General features: G+C 42.5%; 1 protein-coding gene across 1 annotated transcript in view; it reads right to left on the bottom strand.

The window, feature by feature from the left end:
- Positions 1 to 15,696, bottom strand: part of LOC135517035 (collagen alpha-2(I) chain-like) — a 93,652-nt gene that overhangs the window by 26,646 nt on the left and 51,310 nt on the right. Inside the window, exons 18-33 of the mRNA XM_064941065.1 lie at positions 13,247 to 13,300; positions 12,909 to 12,953; positions 12,440 to 12,493; positions 12,260 to 12,304; positions 12,051 to 12,104; positions 11,882 to 11,926; positions 11,678 to 11,731; positions 11,455 to 11,499; positions 11,291 to 11,344; positions 2,570 to 2,614; positions 2,346 to 2,399; positions 2,116 to 2,223; positions 1,967 to 2,020; positions 1,672 to 1,725; positions 1,424 to 1,468; positions 982 to 1,035 (exon numbers count right to left, since the gene is read on the bottom strand). Of these exons, the coding sequence (XP_064797137.1) occupies positions 982 to 1,035; positions 1,424 to 1,468; positions 1,672 to 1,725; positions 1,967 to 2,020; positions 2,116 to 2,223; positions 2,346 to 2,399; positions 2,570 to 2,614; positions 11,291 to 11,344; positions 11,455 to 11,499; positions 11,678 to 11,731; positions 11,882 to 11,926; positions 12,051 to 12,104; positions 12,260 to 12,304; positions 12,440 to 12,493; positions 12,909 to 12,953; positions 13,247 to 13,300 (864 nt within the window). The remainder of the gene's footprint in view (positions 1 to 981; positions 1,036 to 1,423; positions 1,469 to 1,671; positions 1,726 to 1,966; positions 2,021 to 2,115; positions 2,224 to 2,345; positions 2,400 to 2,569; positions 2,615 to 11,290; positions 11,345 to 11,454; positions 11,500 to 11,677; positions 11,732 to 11,881; positions 11,927 to 12,050; positions 12,105 to 12,259; positions 12,305 to 12,439; positions 12,494 to 12,908; positions 12,954 to 13,246; positions 13,301 to 15,696) is intronic.

A 15,696-nucleotide genomic window follows, 5' to 3' on the forward strand; every position in this document is an offset into this window, starting at 1 on the left:
TTGAATTGAGAAAACAACACCGTATCACTCTCGTGATTATTTCTCCCCTGTTTTCAGGTACTTTACTGATGATAAAAAAGAGTCATTTAAATGTTATAACTCGCTAACATGTCAAGAGTGTTTAAGGTGTGTCTTAGTAACATCTTGAGGAAGTTAGAGTTAAGTTTGAAGAGAGTAATATAAGCCCTGCTCGGTTGTAGCGAAGAATAGCATCGCACTGAGAGTAGCTGCCCTTTTATGTCAATTGTGAATGAACATGTGCGTTGTTAATAAGATATTTTGCTGTGTTATTTGTATAATGGTTTTTCTGTTGTTTTGTAATGTGTTACTTTTGTAAAATGATTGAACTAAACGTTGAATTGAGAAAACAACACCGTATCACTCTTGTGATTATTTCTCCCCTGTTTTCAGGGGCGTAACATCAGCAGTATAATAACCTACAGCACTTGGCCAAATCTACACTGGAGTTGCTCACCAAGAAGACAGTGAATTTTCCTGAGTGGCCAAGTTACAGTTTGGACTTAAATCAACTTGAAAATGACTGTCTAGCCATGATCCCCTACATCTTGAAAGAGCTTGAAGAATTATGAATAGATTAATGGGCTAATATTGCACAATCCAAGTGTGAAAAGCACTTAGAGAATTACCTAAGAAGACTCACAGCTGTAATCGCTGCCAAAGGTGTTCCTAACATGTATTGACTCAGGGAGCTGAATGACTCCGGGAGCTGACTATAGTTTAGTTATTTAATTTATATACAATTATTTGTGTGTTTTTTTTTCATTCTTCCACTTTGACATTACAGAGTATTTTGTGTAGATTGTTGACAAAAAAATACAATTAAATCCATTTTAATTAGACTTTGTAACACAAAAGGTGAATAAATCCAATGGGTGTGAATATTTTTGCAAGGCACTGTATACAAGCTCAGTGTCTTCAGGGGTGTGATCATGGTATTGAAATATGATATAGAATGGGAACCTGTGTACCAGGCTTTCCTTCTGGTCCCTCTGTCCCAGGTGGGCCTGGCAAACCCTGTTGGAGACAAGTACACACACACACTCATAATAAGTGTACTGTGATTACGTAATATCCAGCAGCCTACAGTATTCACCAAGGTGGCCGGGGGGGGGGGGTCAATAGTGGGATGATGGACGGTAATTCACACTAGCTTTTAGTCATATCCATTAGATAAGCCCATACAGCCTTGGATACTCTTCATCACCAAGCAGAAGTGTCAGTATGAAGTGTTCTGCCACTTATCTGCACACACACCACAGATCTGCTTTTCTGACAATCACAGATGTTGCCCATTGAGGTGTATACTGTATATCTGATTTGTCAAGAATATTGATGTTTTTCAATGCAAATTGATCAAGTAGGTGGCTCCACTAGTGTTTGTCTGTGCATGGTATGTGCTTACCAGTGAACCAGGCTGGCCATCATGCCCTCTCTGTCCGATGCGACCCTGGGTAGAAGAAGGCAGTGCCAATCAGGTTACCATTCAAATATCAAGAGCAGGACTAAAATCACGCTTTACTAAATACTAAGGTTGAACAAAAATCCCTGTAGAATTCCAAATCCCAGAAATTCTGGATAACATGGACATTTTGTGAAAGTTCCCAGAATTTTCCAACCCTCATAAACACATTCAATAGGAGAGTGTCCTACCTTGGTCCCTCTGTGTCCAGGCTGGCCGTTGCCCCCGTCTGGACCCCTATTCCCCTTCAGAGAAACAGACATTTTTTATGAGTATATCTGTTTCCCAAATGGCACCTCCTACAGGACTCAAAGTAGTGCACTATATACTGTAGGGTATCGGGTGCCATTTGGGACACACATTTTAGGACATGACATCCAGTTTTATCATCATTTTGACCAAACTTAACAGGCAGGCTGATGAAAGAATGACAATCTAAATGTTCCTTTCACTATAATGCATTAATTTTTTTAAGTCTTCTCTGACCTTCAGCCCATCTCTGCCCAGTTTTCCCTGAGGGCCAGTTTCTCCATTCTCCCCCTAAAAGAGGAGACACAAAATCCATCAGTCTTCCAGTGGTAAAGTAGCAGTCTATATAACTGTAGATACAGTGATAAGGCAGGGAGACGACCTACCCCAATGCCTTTAGTGCCAGGTTGACCATTGAGCCCTGTAAAGCCAGGGAAGCCACTAGGACCACTCTCTCCCTGAGGCCCTTGGATGCCCGAAGCACCCTGAACACACTGAGAGATAGAACGAGAGAGAGAAGACAAATGTGTAACTCATAATTTAGATGTCAAAGAGTATGAATCAAGAGTTTTAGTTTTGTTGAATGTCTACACGTCTCCAGAGGCTGGGTTCTTACTCTCTCCCCCTTCGGTCCAGGGTCCCCTTTGTCCCCGTCTGGTCCTCTCTTACCCTGTGGAGGTCAGAGAGGAGTCAGAGGACTGCAGGTACAGTAAGTAGTTGAAAAGCATGCAACCTGATTCTTCAAAGTGTTTTGAATCAATCTAAGGACAATACAACAATGTATTATATCTAATTCAAAATGTATTTTGGGTAAAACGCAGAAGCAGTACTAATACTTACAGTAATTCCAGGGAAACCCTTTGGACCTTGTGTTCCCAGTGGCCCCTTCAATCAAAGAATGACAGAGAAGGGATTGAAGTGTTAGTTCCTTTAGTTAGATTTTCTTGCTTCAAGTAGATAGACATGGAGGCATATCACATCATGGCTCCAAAACTCCAGAAATATTTCACAAAATCTTCCCTTTCATGATGATCTCATTGTCTAATCTATAGCCACACTTCAGCCATACTGACTGACAATGTAAACTGACTAGACTGAAAACCATCTACTTGAAAACCTCACATTTTCAAAGAATACATTTATATTTTCCAACAGGGCTATACATTTGGGTGAGTTTTTTTCTCTCGCCTGAGTAGTCTCGTTTCACTGCCAAAAATAAAATTAAACCATCTAGTGTTCAGCGAAATAACAACACAATGTCAAATACAGGTAGCCTAGTCAAATAATTAACATTGAATCACATTAACCATTACTTTCTCGCAGGACACCTTCACTCTTGCGCAGACATTTAGAAATTAAACATGACAATTTGAAAAATAAGCGAGAATAAAGATGACTTTTGAGTAGTAAGACGTATAAAAGCTACAGATAACATAAATAAGAAGGGGCTAGAAGCGCCTTATACGGTGAGCTACCGAGTGTCTAGGACAGGCAAGCCCGTACAAAAAGGCCAACAAAACTATACAGACAATGCCTTCATCAAACAACACTGTTTCACAATGCATCATATTTACTTTCAATATCTTTTCGATTTTTAATTCGATTATACCTCCCGGTAACCTGCCTCACCCAATGTGATACGGAATCTGCTGTTATTTGTAATTTTTAGAACACATTCAAGAACCTCCAGAAGCTAACTAGCTACAAGCTATTTAGCCATGTTTAGCCACTGCTAGCGGCTTTACCTTCTGCACCTTCTGCTTCCCTGCCCCATCCACCGCTGCCCCCTGGACACTGATCACCTGGCTACATAGCTGATGCATGCTGGACTGTCCATTAATCACGGTACTCCATTCTGCTGGTTTATGTTTTATCTGTCGGCCCCAGCTGCACTCAGTCACTGTGTGTAGTTAATCCGACCCTCCCTGCCTCGTCAACGCCATTTTACCTGCTGTTGTTGTGCTAGCTGATTAGCTGTTGTTGTCTCACCTACTGTTTTAGCTAGCTCTCCCAATTCAACACCTGTGATTACTGTATGCTTCCCTATATGTCTCTCTCAAATGTCAATATGCCTTGTATACTGTTGTTCAGGTTAGTTATCATTGTTTTAGTTTACAATGGAGCCCCTAGTTCCACTCTTCATACCCCTGGCACCCCCTTTGTCCCACCTTCCACACATGCGGTGACCTCACTCATTACAACCAGCATGTCCAGAGATGCAACCTCTCTCATCATCACCCAGTGCCTGGGCTTACCTCCACTGTACCCGCACCCCACCATACCCCTGTCTGCGCATTATGCCCTGAATATATTCTACCATGCCCAGAAATCTGCCCCTTTTATTCTCTGTCCCCACCGCTCTAGGCGACCAGTTTTGATAGCCTTTAGCCGCACCCTCATACTACTCCTCCTCTGTTCCGCGGGTGATGTGGAGGTAAACCCAGGCCCTGCATGTCCCCAGGCACCCTCATTTGTTGACTTATGTGATCGAAAAAGCCTTGGTTTCATGCATGTCAACATCAGAAGCCTCCTCCCTAAGTTTGTTTTACTCACTGGTTTAGCACACTCTGCTAACCCTGATGTCCTTGCCGTGTCTGAATCCTGGCTCAGGAAGGCCACCAAAAATTCTGAGATTTCCATACCCAACTATAACATTTTCCGTCAAGATAGAACTGCCAAAGGGGGAGGAGTTGCAGTCTACTGCAGAGAGAGCCTGCAAAGTAATGTCATACTTTCCAGGTCCATACCCAAACAGTTCGAACTACTAATCTTAAAAATTACTCTCTCCAGAAATAAGTCTCTCACTGTTGCCGCCTGCTACCGACCTCCCTCAGCTCCCAGCTGTGCCCTGGACACCATTTGTGAATTGATCGCCCCCCATCTAGCTTCAGAGTTTGTTCTGTTAGGTGACCTAAACTGGGATATGCTTGACACCCCGGCAGTCATACAATCTAAGCTAGATGCCATCAATCTCACACAAATCATCAAGGAACCCACCAGATACAACCCTAAATCTCTAAACAAGGGCACCCTCATAGACGTCATCCTGACCAACTGGCCCTCCAAATACAATTCCGCCGTCTTCAACCAGGATCTCAGCGATCACTGCCTCATTGCCTGTGTCCGCTACGGAGCCGCAGTCAAATGACCACCCCTCATCACTGTCAAACGCTCCCTAAAACACTTTTGTGCGCAGGCCTTTCTAATCGACCTGGCCCGGGTATCCTGGAAGGACATTGACCTCATCCCGTCAGTTGAGGATGCCTGGTTATTCTTTAAAAGTAACTTCCTCACCATTTTAGATAAGCATGCTCCGTTCAAAAAATGCAGAACTATGAACAGATATAGCCCTTGGTTCACTCCAGACCTGACTGCCCTCGACCAGCACAAAAACATCCTGTGGCGGACCGCAATAGCATCGAATAGTCCCCGTGATATGCAACTGTTCAGGGAAGTCAGGAACCAATACACTCAGTCAGTCAGGAAAGCTAAGGCCAGTTTCTTCAGGCAGAAATTTAAATCCTGTAGCTCCAACTCCAAAAAGTTCTGGGACACTGTGAAGTCCATGGAGAACAAGAGCACCTCCTCCCAGCTGCCCACTGCACCGAGGCTAGGTAACACGGTCACCACCAATAAATCCATGATTATCGAAAACTTCAACAAGCACTTCTCAATGGCTGGCCATGCCTTCCGCCTGGCTACTCCAACCCCGGCCAACAGATCCGCCCCCCCCCCCTCCCCGCGCAGCTACTCGCACAAGCCTCTCCAGGTTCTCCTTTACCAAAATCCAGATAGCAGTTGTTCTGAAAGAGCTGCAAAACCTGGACCCGTACAAATCAGCTGGGCTTGACAATCTGGATCCTCTATTTCTGAAACTATCCGCCGCCATTGTCGCAACCCCTATTACCAGCATGTTCAACCTCTCTTTCATATCGTCTGAGATCCCCAAGGATTGGAAAGCTGCCGCTGTCATCCCCCTCTTCAAAGGGGAGACACCCTGGACCCAAACTGTTACAGACCTATATCCATCCTGCCCTGCCTATCAAAGGTCTTCGAAAGCCAAGTCAACAAACAGGTCACTGACCATCTCGAATCACACCGTACCTTCTCCGCTGTGCAATCGGGTTTCCGAGCCGGTCACGGGTGCACCTCAGCCACGCTCAAGGTACTAAACGATATCATAACGGCCATCGATAAAAGACAGTACTGTGCAGCCGTCTTCATCGACCTTGCCAAGGCTTTCAACTCTGTCAATCACCATATTCTTATCGGCAGACTCAGTAGCCTTGGTTTCTCTGATAACTGCCTTGCCTGATTCACCAACTACTTTGCAGACAGAGTGCAGTGTGTCAAATCGGAGGGCATGCTGTCTGGTCCTCTGGCAGTCTCTATGGGGGTGCCACAGGGTTCAATTCTCGGGCTGACTCTTTTCTCTGTATATATCAATGATGTTGCTCTTGCTTCAGGCGATTCCCTGATCCACCTCTACGCAGACGACACCATAAAACCAAATGTATGCTTTTCAACCGTTCGCTGCCTGCACCTGCACGTCTGACTAGTATCACCACCCTGGCTGGTTCCGACCTTGAATATGTGGACATCTATAAGTACCTAGGTGTCTGGCTTGACTGTAAACTCTCCTTCTAGACTCATATCAAACATCTCCAATTGAAAATCAAATCCAGAATCGGCTTTCTATTCCGCAACAAAGCCTCCTTCACTCATGCCGCCAAACTTACCCTAGTAAAACTGACTATCCTACCGATCCTCGACTTCGGTGACGTCATCTACAAAATAGCTTCCAACACTCTACTCAGCAAACTGGATGCAGTTTATCACAGTGCCATCCGTTTTGTCACTAAAGCACCTTATACCACCCACCACTGCGACTTGTATGCTCTAGTCGGCTGGCCCTCGCTACATATTTGTCGCCAGACCCACTGGTTCCAGGTCATCTACAAGTCCATGCTAGGTAAAGCTCCGCCTTATCTCAGTTCACTGGTCACGATGGCAACACCCACCCGTAGCACGCGCTCCAGCAAGTGTATCTCACTGATCATCCCTAAAGCCAACACCTCATTTGGCCGCCTTTCGTTCCAGTTTTCTGCTGCATGTGACTGGAACGAATTGCAGAAATCGCTGAAGTTGGAGACTTTTATCTCCCTCACCATCTTCAAACATCTGCTATCTGAGCAGCTAACCGATCGCTGCAGCTGTACATAGTCTTATCGGTAAATAGCCCACCCAATTATACCTACCTCATCTCCATACTGTTTTTATTTATTTACTTTTCTGCTCTTTTGCACATCAATATCTCTACCTGTACATGACCATTTGATCATTTATCACTCCAGTGTTAATCTGCAAAATTGTAATTATTTGCCTACCTCCTCATGCCTTTTGCACACAATGCATATAGACCCTTTTTTTCTACTGTGTTATTGACTTGTTTATTGTTTACTCAATGTGTAACTCTGTGTTGCCTGTTCACACTGCTATCCTTTATCTTGGCCAGGTCGCAGTTGCAAATGAGAACTTGTTCTCAACTAGCCTACCTGGTTAAATAAAGGTGAAATAAATAAAAAATAATAATAAAATCAGTGACATGGCAGGAGATGTTTTGAAAAAATTACTGCTTCGCGTACAAGCCAGTGAATTATATGCGTTACAGCTGGATGAGTCAACAGATGTGGCGGGCCTGGCACAGCTCCTGTCCATTACGTTTATGGGGGGTCAATTAAGGAAGACATTCTCTTCTGCGAACCACTGGAAACCAGCACCTGAGTGAACTGGGTGCGCAATTACGCAGGTACTTTCCCGAAATGGACGACACAAACAACTGCATTCTGTCAGGACCCGGTTACGAACCTGGGTCTCCGGAGTGCGAAACAGTCACTTAACCAACTGAGCCACGAATAGTCAGCAGAACCCAGAAGATGAGGCAGACACAGCAGTACTTAAGACGGTGTATTTAATAAAGTAAAAAAGGAGAAGTCCTTCAATACAAAAAATGGCAAATCCAAAAGGTGGTAGGAATAGCACAAAAAGCCTCAAGAGATACTCAAAAAACAAAAACAGAATTCCACAAGAGCATCCACCGGAAACGACAAGAATACACAGAACACTAGGGCTGGGTGCTAACATACAAACACAGAGCACAGAACTGAGGGAAACTAAGGGTTTAAATACAATCAGGGGAAACGAGGCACAGGTGCAAATAATAATGGGGAACAAGGGAAAAAACATGAGGTCAAAAAGCACAATGGGGGCATCTAGTGACCAAAACCCGGAACAACCCTGGCCAAATCCTGACACATTCGTTATCCCTTTCGTGCCCTGCCTCCAGTCCACTTACCGATATCTGAACAAGAGAGCCTCATCGAACTTGCAACAAGCAGTTCTGTGAAAATTTAATTTAATCAGAAGCCACTGACAGATTTCTGGATAGGGCTGCGCTCAGAGTATCCTGCCTTGGCAAATCACGCTGTTAAGACACTGATGCCCTTTGCAACCACGTACCTATGTAAGAGTGGATTCTTGGCCCTAATTACAAGCACAGACGTGTATGGAAAATTATTTCAGACTGAGACTCTCTCCAATACAACCCACCATTGCATTGAGTTATGTGCATCCTTTCAAGCACACCCTTCTCATTAACCTGGGAGTTATTCACCATTTTTTGATGAACAAATAAGGTTTAATATGTATGATGGCTAAATAAAGAGCAAAATGATTGATTATTAATATATTATTATTTGTGCCCTGGTCCTATAAGAGCTCTTTGCCACTTCCCATGAGCCGGGTTGTAACAAAAACTTACACTCAATACTTATGTTTAATAAATATATTGTGTGTGTGTGTGTGTGGCAGGCTTACAATGATGGCAAAAAACAACATTTGAGAGTGCGCTGCCCCTGGTGCTAGAGGGGGCACGCAGCTGGAGGTTGAACGTTTGAAGGGGTACGGGACTATAAAACGTTTGGGAACCACTGGCCTTAGAGGACGTTAAACTAACATGCAAACCGCCTGGGGATGGGTTTCTACACTATGGCAATCTAGCAGTTTACAACTTCTCCAAATGGGCGTTTAATATCACACAGAGATACAGTGTGGTCATCATTCAGATCAGTGTTCATATTGGATCTTTTTTAGATATAGTCTAGTCTTTGTCATTTTGATGAAAAAAGTGGGTCACTTTAGTCAACTTAATGCCCTTTCATTTTAGTCACATCACATTTGTATTGCCTCATTAACCTATACTAAACACAAATGTCTTGTCTTGTGCACAAACATGCATAGCCTTGTCCTACCAACATAGTTTCCTGCATAACATCCTATTCTCTTCCCAACAGCAGAAATACTGTATCACAAACATATACACTGTGTACAAAGCATTAAGAACACCTGCTCTTTCCATGACAGACTGACCAGGTGAATCAAGTTGCAATCTATGATCCCTTATTGTTAAACTTGTTAAATTCACTATAAATCAGAGTAGATGAAGGGGAAGAGACAGGTTAAAGAACGATGGTAAATCCTTGAGACAACTTAGACATCCAATGTATGTGTGTGTCATTCAGAGGGTGAATGTGCAAGACAAAAGATTGAAGTGCCTTTGAACGGGGTATAGTAGTAGAGAACTGCAACGTTGCTGCAAGAACTGCAAGGCTGCTGGGTTTTACACGCTCAACAAAAAGTATTGACAAAGTAGTATGGATTGCACCTCCGTCACTCGGTTGTGGCATTACGATTGTTATCAATGTTCCACAGACGCCGAAGCCACATTGGTGTCCAAAAGTAAAAAGAGGGCTAATGACTTTGAATGGGAGTTAATGTTTCGCCCAGTGATGTGACTTAAACCTTGAGTCCAAATCGAGTCCCAACTCCCCTGTGCTCCAAGTCCAAGTCACCAATGGTCGAGTCACGAGTCCAGTGACGAGTCCCTATGGCTGAAGTCCGGGTCCCAGTGCTCAAGTCCTGGTCCAAGTGCTCAAGTCCTGGTCCAAGTGCTCAAGTCTGACTTATTGGGTCCCCATTAACCCAAAATAAAGTTGTTAACGCAGTCAGATACAGTGTAGTGGCAAGAGAAATTTAGTCAACAAATGGATTACTGTTCCTTTTCCCTTCTTTCTGTGCCACCAAATGTTAGCATATAGGCTACTGGTAATGCTGCCAGGGCCACGTTCAGCTGCAAAACGTTCTCGAATATTGCAGACAGAAAGTCCATGAATTTAGAGTCTAGCTTAACCCTCCCACTTTCCCCACTGCATTTGCTCCAGGTTCTGTAGCCAACGTAGCCAAGTCTCCATCTTTTCCTCTTGAGAAAACGACTTGATTCTGGCACAACCGTTCAAATGATATGACCCATAATACCGGCGCTATGTTTTTTTCTTTGTATTGTGCATTGGCGGGCTGCATTTTACATTCATAAAGCATATCGTGGGCCGTTCTAAAAACTAGGCAACTTGCGGACTGGACCGTTAACCATTTGTTTAGACTACACCTTGTTCAGTCATGTTACCTCATTAGCTAGCTATAGCTAACAACCTGGGACGTGATCAGCAGTAAGCAAAGTATACATTATTCCTTATTCAACATCACAGAGAGGCATGTTTGTTCTACATATCATATTTCTATCTGAATGTTCCAAAATGTTGTGTCCTACTGAACGTGCCCCAGGTTGTTATCTACAGTATAGCTATTGCTAGCGAACGTGGTGTGTCCATCCCACTGCTGAACAGAACTGAGCTACTCAACTGTGCTGCTAATATTAATTGAGCTTATTACTGAAAAGCTCTCAATCTCTCCAAAAGACTATTGTCCAGTCCACTTAGTATCCGTCACATCTCATATTGGTGAACAGAAATGAAAAATCATTTTAGTTTTTTTTTCTGGGTCTATTTAGTCAGTTATAGTCTTGTAATTTGTCACTAAAAATAGGTTTTTGACAAATATTTTAGTCACAATATTTGGGTTACTCTCTTAAGCTAGAGGATAAGGCTATCAGAATATCATACAGCTTGAGGATAGAGCTTTCATCCATTAGCTAAGATCAGCGTTCCACAACACATAAAAGCTTCAATATGTAGGTAATGGGATACACACTGAGTAGTATCATCAGTAGCCTAATGCTGTGACTTAAAACTGGAATCCTTAGTTGCGACATACAACTTATAAATACATCATCAGCTTAGTTCAATTTATTACCCCATCAGAACACAAAATATAAGCTTGTTTTACTATGTTTGTAAACAATGTACAGTAAATGTAAACAAACACTGTATAGCCTAAAAAAATGTTTTACTATAATTTTGGCATAATGGATGGTCAGTACTTGCATCGATAGCTCTGTCTATGAATTTTAAAGTGGTTACATCTCTCTAGATCTTTCCCTCAGTTTTTTACCAAAACATTGGCGGGGTAACCACGTTGTTATTGTTTTAATTAAAGATTCTAGCTTTAAGTGACAGATGGGGGTACTGTGAGGTTGCTATGTGTGTGTGTCTCTGGAAGGAAGAGTGGGGTTTAGGTGGTCAGTCCACTGGGTACTATGCTACTCACCATGGGCCCCTCGAACCCTGGCTCACCCCGGATACCCATTGTCCCCATAGGCCCCTGAGGAAAACAGAGAAAGGAAGGAAAAGAGGGGGTTGGAGAGAGACATTTATAGTCATTTATTTACTAGAGCAGAATTAACTTTACGAGAGAAGAGAGGAGAGACTTACAGGATCACCTTTCGGACCAAGGGCACCACTCATCCCAGGCTGTCCCTGTGAAAATATGAAAACGGTACAGATGACCTTTAACCCGCTGATATTATATATTATTATGGTGAGAAATCCCTCTGAAAAATATATGTTTCCAAATACATTAGTCAATCATCTGGTCCCAAGTTAGGAATCGGGTCCCAAGTTAGGGAACATTACTGTGCAGCTGAGTGAGACTGACCTGGATTCCCCTGAGTCCTGGAGGCCCACTCTCGCCATCTAAACCCTGGGGTCCCTGGTGAAATAAATAGAAAACAGGTCATTTTAAAACATGTTGTATAGTATGTGTGTAATATTTCCAAGTATAGTCTTACGAGCATTGAGTTCTGTTAAATGTGACCCAACTTTAGGCAAGAAAACACAACAAGCAAATGCCTCCTCTTACCTGGGGGCCTCTGGGGCCAATGACTCCAACAGGCCCCAACTCTCCCTAGAAAGTAAAAGCAGGCTACCTTTGTTGAAGGTTGACATATTCAGAAAGAGCTACCAGTAAAGTAGTTAACTAAAAAATTATGGGAAGACCCTCATCTTCTGGGGTCAAAATGTCCCCTCACCTGTGAGCCGTTAACTCCCTGATCGCCAACACGGCCTGTGAAACCAGTGGCTCCCTACACAAAACAAGAATATACACACTGAGTTATGTGATATGGGATGAGTGACATAGCATTAGGAATTGGGGCCCATTATGATATTGTGCTGTACTGTATGAACCCTTTTTTCTAAGAGTGTATGGAAGGTACATACTTGTTTGCTGTCTACTCACCACTGTCCCAGGAGGCCCTGGAGGCCCATCAAACCCAGCCTCCCCCTGGAGAGTCACAAACACATGGACACAAGTCAGTGACACACTCAATTACTGATGAATAACACCCTAAAGTATTCAGAAATGTTTGAATCTGTAAATCTGAAACAAGGTGTAGTATTGTTACTGTGGGTCACTCACATCAGGTCCTGGGTTTCCCTCTGAGCCTGTGAACCCTCTGACTCCCTGAGGCCCCTGAAGAAAAGACAGACATAGGGTTAGACCTTTTACAAAGTATTGTCATAAGAGTGAAAATTAGGGTACAACCCAAAAAAGGCAGCTTGAAAGAAAAGAGACAGTGGACACATCCTCTTCAAGGAATACCTAGGATAGGATAAGTAATCCTTCTCACCACCCCCCCTTAATGATTTAGATGCACTATTGTAAAGTGGCTGTTCCACTGGATGTCAGAAGGTGAATTCACCAATTTGTAAGTCGCTCTGGATAAGAGCGTCTGCTAAATGACTTAAATGTAAATGTAAATGGCACCCTATTCCCTATTTAGTGCACTACTTTTGACCAGGGTCCATAAGGTGCTGGTAAAACAAATGGTGCACTATAAAGGGAAAACAGGTGCTATTTGGACACATACAGCGAGAGAAACACTTACTGGTGGACCAACATAACCGGGACGGCCTGGTAAACCAAAAGAGCCCTACAGGACACACAAAGTTCCGATGTTAAGCTCTCAATAGAGAGGGCTATCAACACAAAAGCCTTCAGTAAAATGCATACATGAGCATTACAGGAATATGAGTAAAAACATTTGATGTGAACTGTACAAGCAGGGCATCCAGCTCTCATAGTACTTCATCTTTCCACTAAGGGGCAGCATATTCCAAATAATAATCTAGACCAGTGATAACTGGGGACCGGGGATGACTTTAATTCAGTGTGACTAATTCAGTAATAAAGGAACAATAGTCAGCAATCATACTTGAGTCTTACCTTCTCGCCCACTTCTCCAATATGTCCTCTTGGGCCCTTGGCTCCAATAAGGCCCTATAAGGCATTATAAAATACATTATAAAGCATTATACATACAGTGCCTTTGGAAAGTATTCAGACCCCTTTACTTTTTTTTACATTTTGTTACATTACAGCCTTATTCTAAAATTAATTAAATGTGTTTTTTCATCGTCAATCTACACTTAATACCCCATCATGACAAAGCAAAAATAGCTTTTTAGAAATTTGCACATTTATTAAAAATAAAAAACTGAAATATCACATTTACGTAAGTATTCAGACCCTTTACTCAGTACTTTGTTGAAGCACCTTTGGCAGCGATTACAGCCTCGAGTCTTCTTGGGTATGACACAACAAACGAGAGGTTGACCGATTAATCGAATGGCTAAATAATTAGGGCCGATTTCAAGTTTTCATAACAATCGTTAATCTGCAATTTTGGACACCGATCATGGCCGATTACATTGCACTACACGAGGAGACTGCGTTGCAGGCTGACTACCTGTTATGCGAGTGCAGCAAGGAGCCAAGATAAGGTGCTAGCTAGCATTAAACGTATCTAAAAAAAACAATCAATCTTAACATAATCACTAGTTAACTACACATGGTTGATGATATTACTAGTTTATCTAGCTTGTCCTGCGTTGCACATAATCGGTGCAACGACAGTGCCTGTTAATTTATCATTGAATCACAGCCTACTTCGCCAAATGGGTGATTTAACAAGCGCATTCGTGAAAAAAACACTGTCGTTGCACCAATGTGTACCTAACCATAAACATCAACACCTTTCTTAAAATCAATACACAAGTATATATTTTTAAACCTGCATATTTAGTTAATATTGCCTGCTAACATGAATTTCTTTTAACTATGGAAATTGTGACACTTCTCTTGGATTCTGTGTAACAGAGTCAGGGTATATGCAGCAGTTTGGGACGCCTGCCTCGTTGCGAACTTTGAAAACTATTTCTTCCTAACAAAGACAGCCAACTTCGCCAAACGGGGGATGATTTAACAAAAGCGCATTTGCAAAAAAAGCATAATCGTTGCACGAATGTACCTAACCATAAACATCAATGCCTTTCTTAAAATCAATACACAGAAGTATATATTTTTAAACCTGCATATTTAGTTAAAATAAATCCAGGTTAGCAGGCAATATTAAACTAGGAAAATGGTGTCACTTCTCTTGCGTTCATTGCACGCAGAGTCAGGGTATATGCAACAATTTGGGCCGCCTGGCACGTTGCGAACTAATTTGCCAGAATTTTACATAATTATGACATAATATTGAAGGTTGTGCAATGTAACAGGAATATTTAGATTTATGGATGCCACCCATTAGATACAATACGGAACGGTTCCGTATTTCACTGAAAGAAAAAACGTTTTATTTTCAAAATGATAGTTTCCGGATTTGACCATATTAATGACCTAAGGCTTGTATTTCTGTGTTATTATGTTATAATTAAGTCTATGATTTGATATTTGATAGAGCAGTCTGACTGAGCGGTGGTGGGCAGCAGCTGGCTCACAGGCATTCATTCAAACAGCACTTTAGTGCGTTTTGCCAGCAGCTCTTCACAATGCTTCAAGCATTGCGCTGTTTGTGACTTCAAGCCTATCAACTCCCGAGATTAGGCTGGTGTAACCGATGTGAAATGGCTAGCTAGTTAGTGGGGTGTGCGCTAATAGCGTTTCAAACGTCACTCGCTCTGAGACTTGGAGTAGTTGTTCCCCTTGCTCTGCAAGGGCCGAAGGCTTTTGTGGAGCGATGAGTAATGATGCTTCGAGGGTGGCTGTTGTCGATGTGTTCCTGGTTCGAGCCCAGGTCGGAGCGAGGAGAGGGACGGAAGCTATACTGTTACACTGGCAATACTAAAGTGCCTATAAGAACATCCAATAGTCAAAGGTATATGAAATACAAATGGTATAGAAATAAATAGTCCAATAATTCCTATAATAACCTTAACCTAAAACTTCTTACCTGGGAATATTGAAGACTAATGTTAAAAGGAACCACCAGCTTTCATACGTTCTCATGTTCTGAGCAAGGAACTTAAACTTAGCTTTTTTACGTGGCACAAATTGCACTTTTACTTTCTTCTCCAACACTTTGTTTTTGCAATATTTAAACCAAATTGAACATGTTTCATGATTTATTTGAGGCTAAATTTATTTGAGTGATGTATTATATTAAGTTAAAATAAGTGTTCATTCAGTATTGTTGTAATTGTCATTATGTCATTGGTCCTCCAATAATCGGAATTGGCGTTGAAAAATCATACTCGGTCGACTTCTACTACAAACTGGGCACACCTATATTTGGGGAACTTCTCCCATTCTTCTCTGCAGATCCTCTCAAGCTCTGTCAGGTTGGCTGGGGAGCGTTGCTGCACAGCTGTTTTCAGGTATCTCCAGAGATG

The sequence above is a fragment of the Oncorhynchus masou genome, chromosome 28 (assembly GCF_036934945.1).
Source record: "Oncorhynchus masou masou isolate Uvic2021 chromosome 28, UVic_Omas_1.1, whole genome shotgun sequence".
NCBI classification, from domain to species: domain Eukaryota; kingdom Metazoa; phylum Chordata; class Actinopteri; order Salmoniformes; family Salmonidae; genus Oncorhynchus; species Oncorhynchus masou.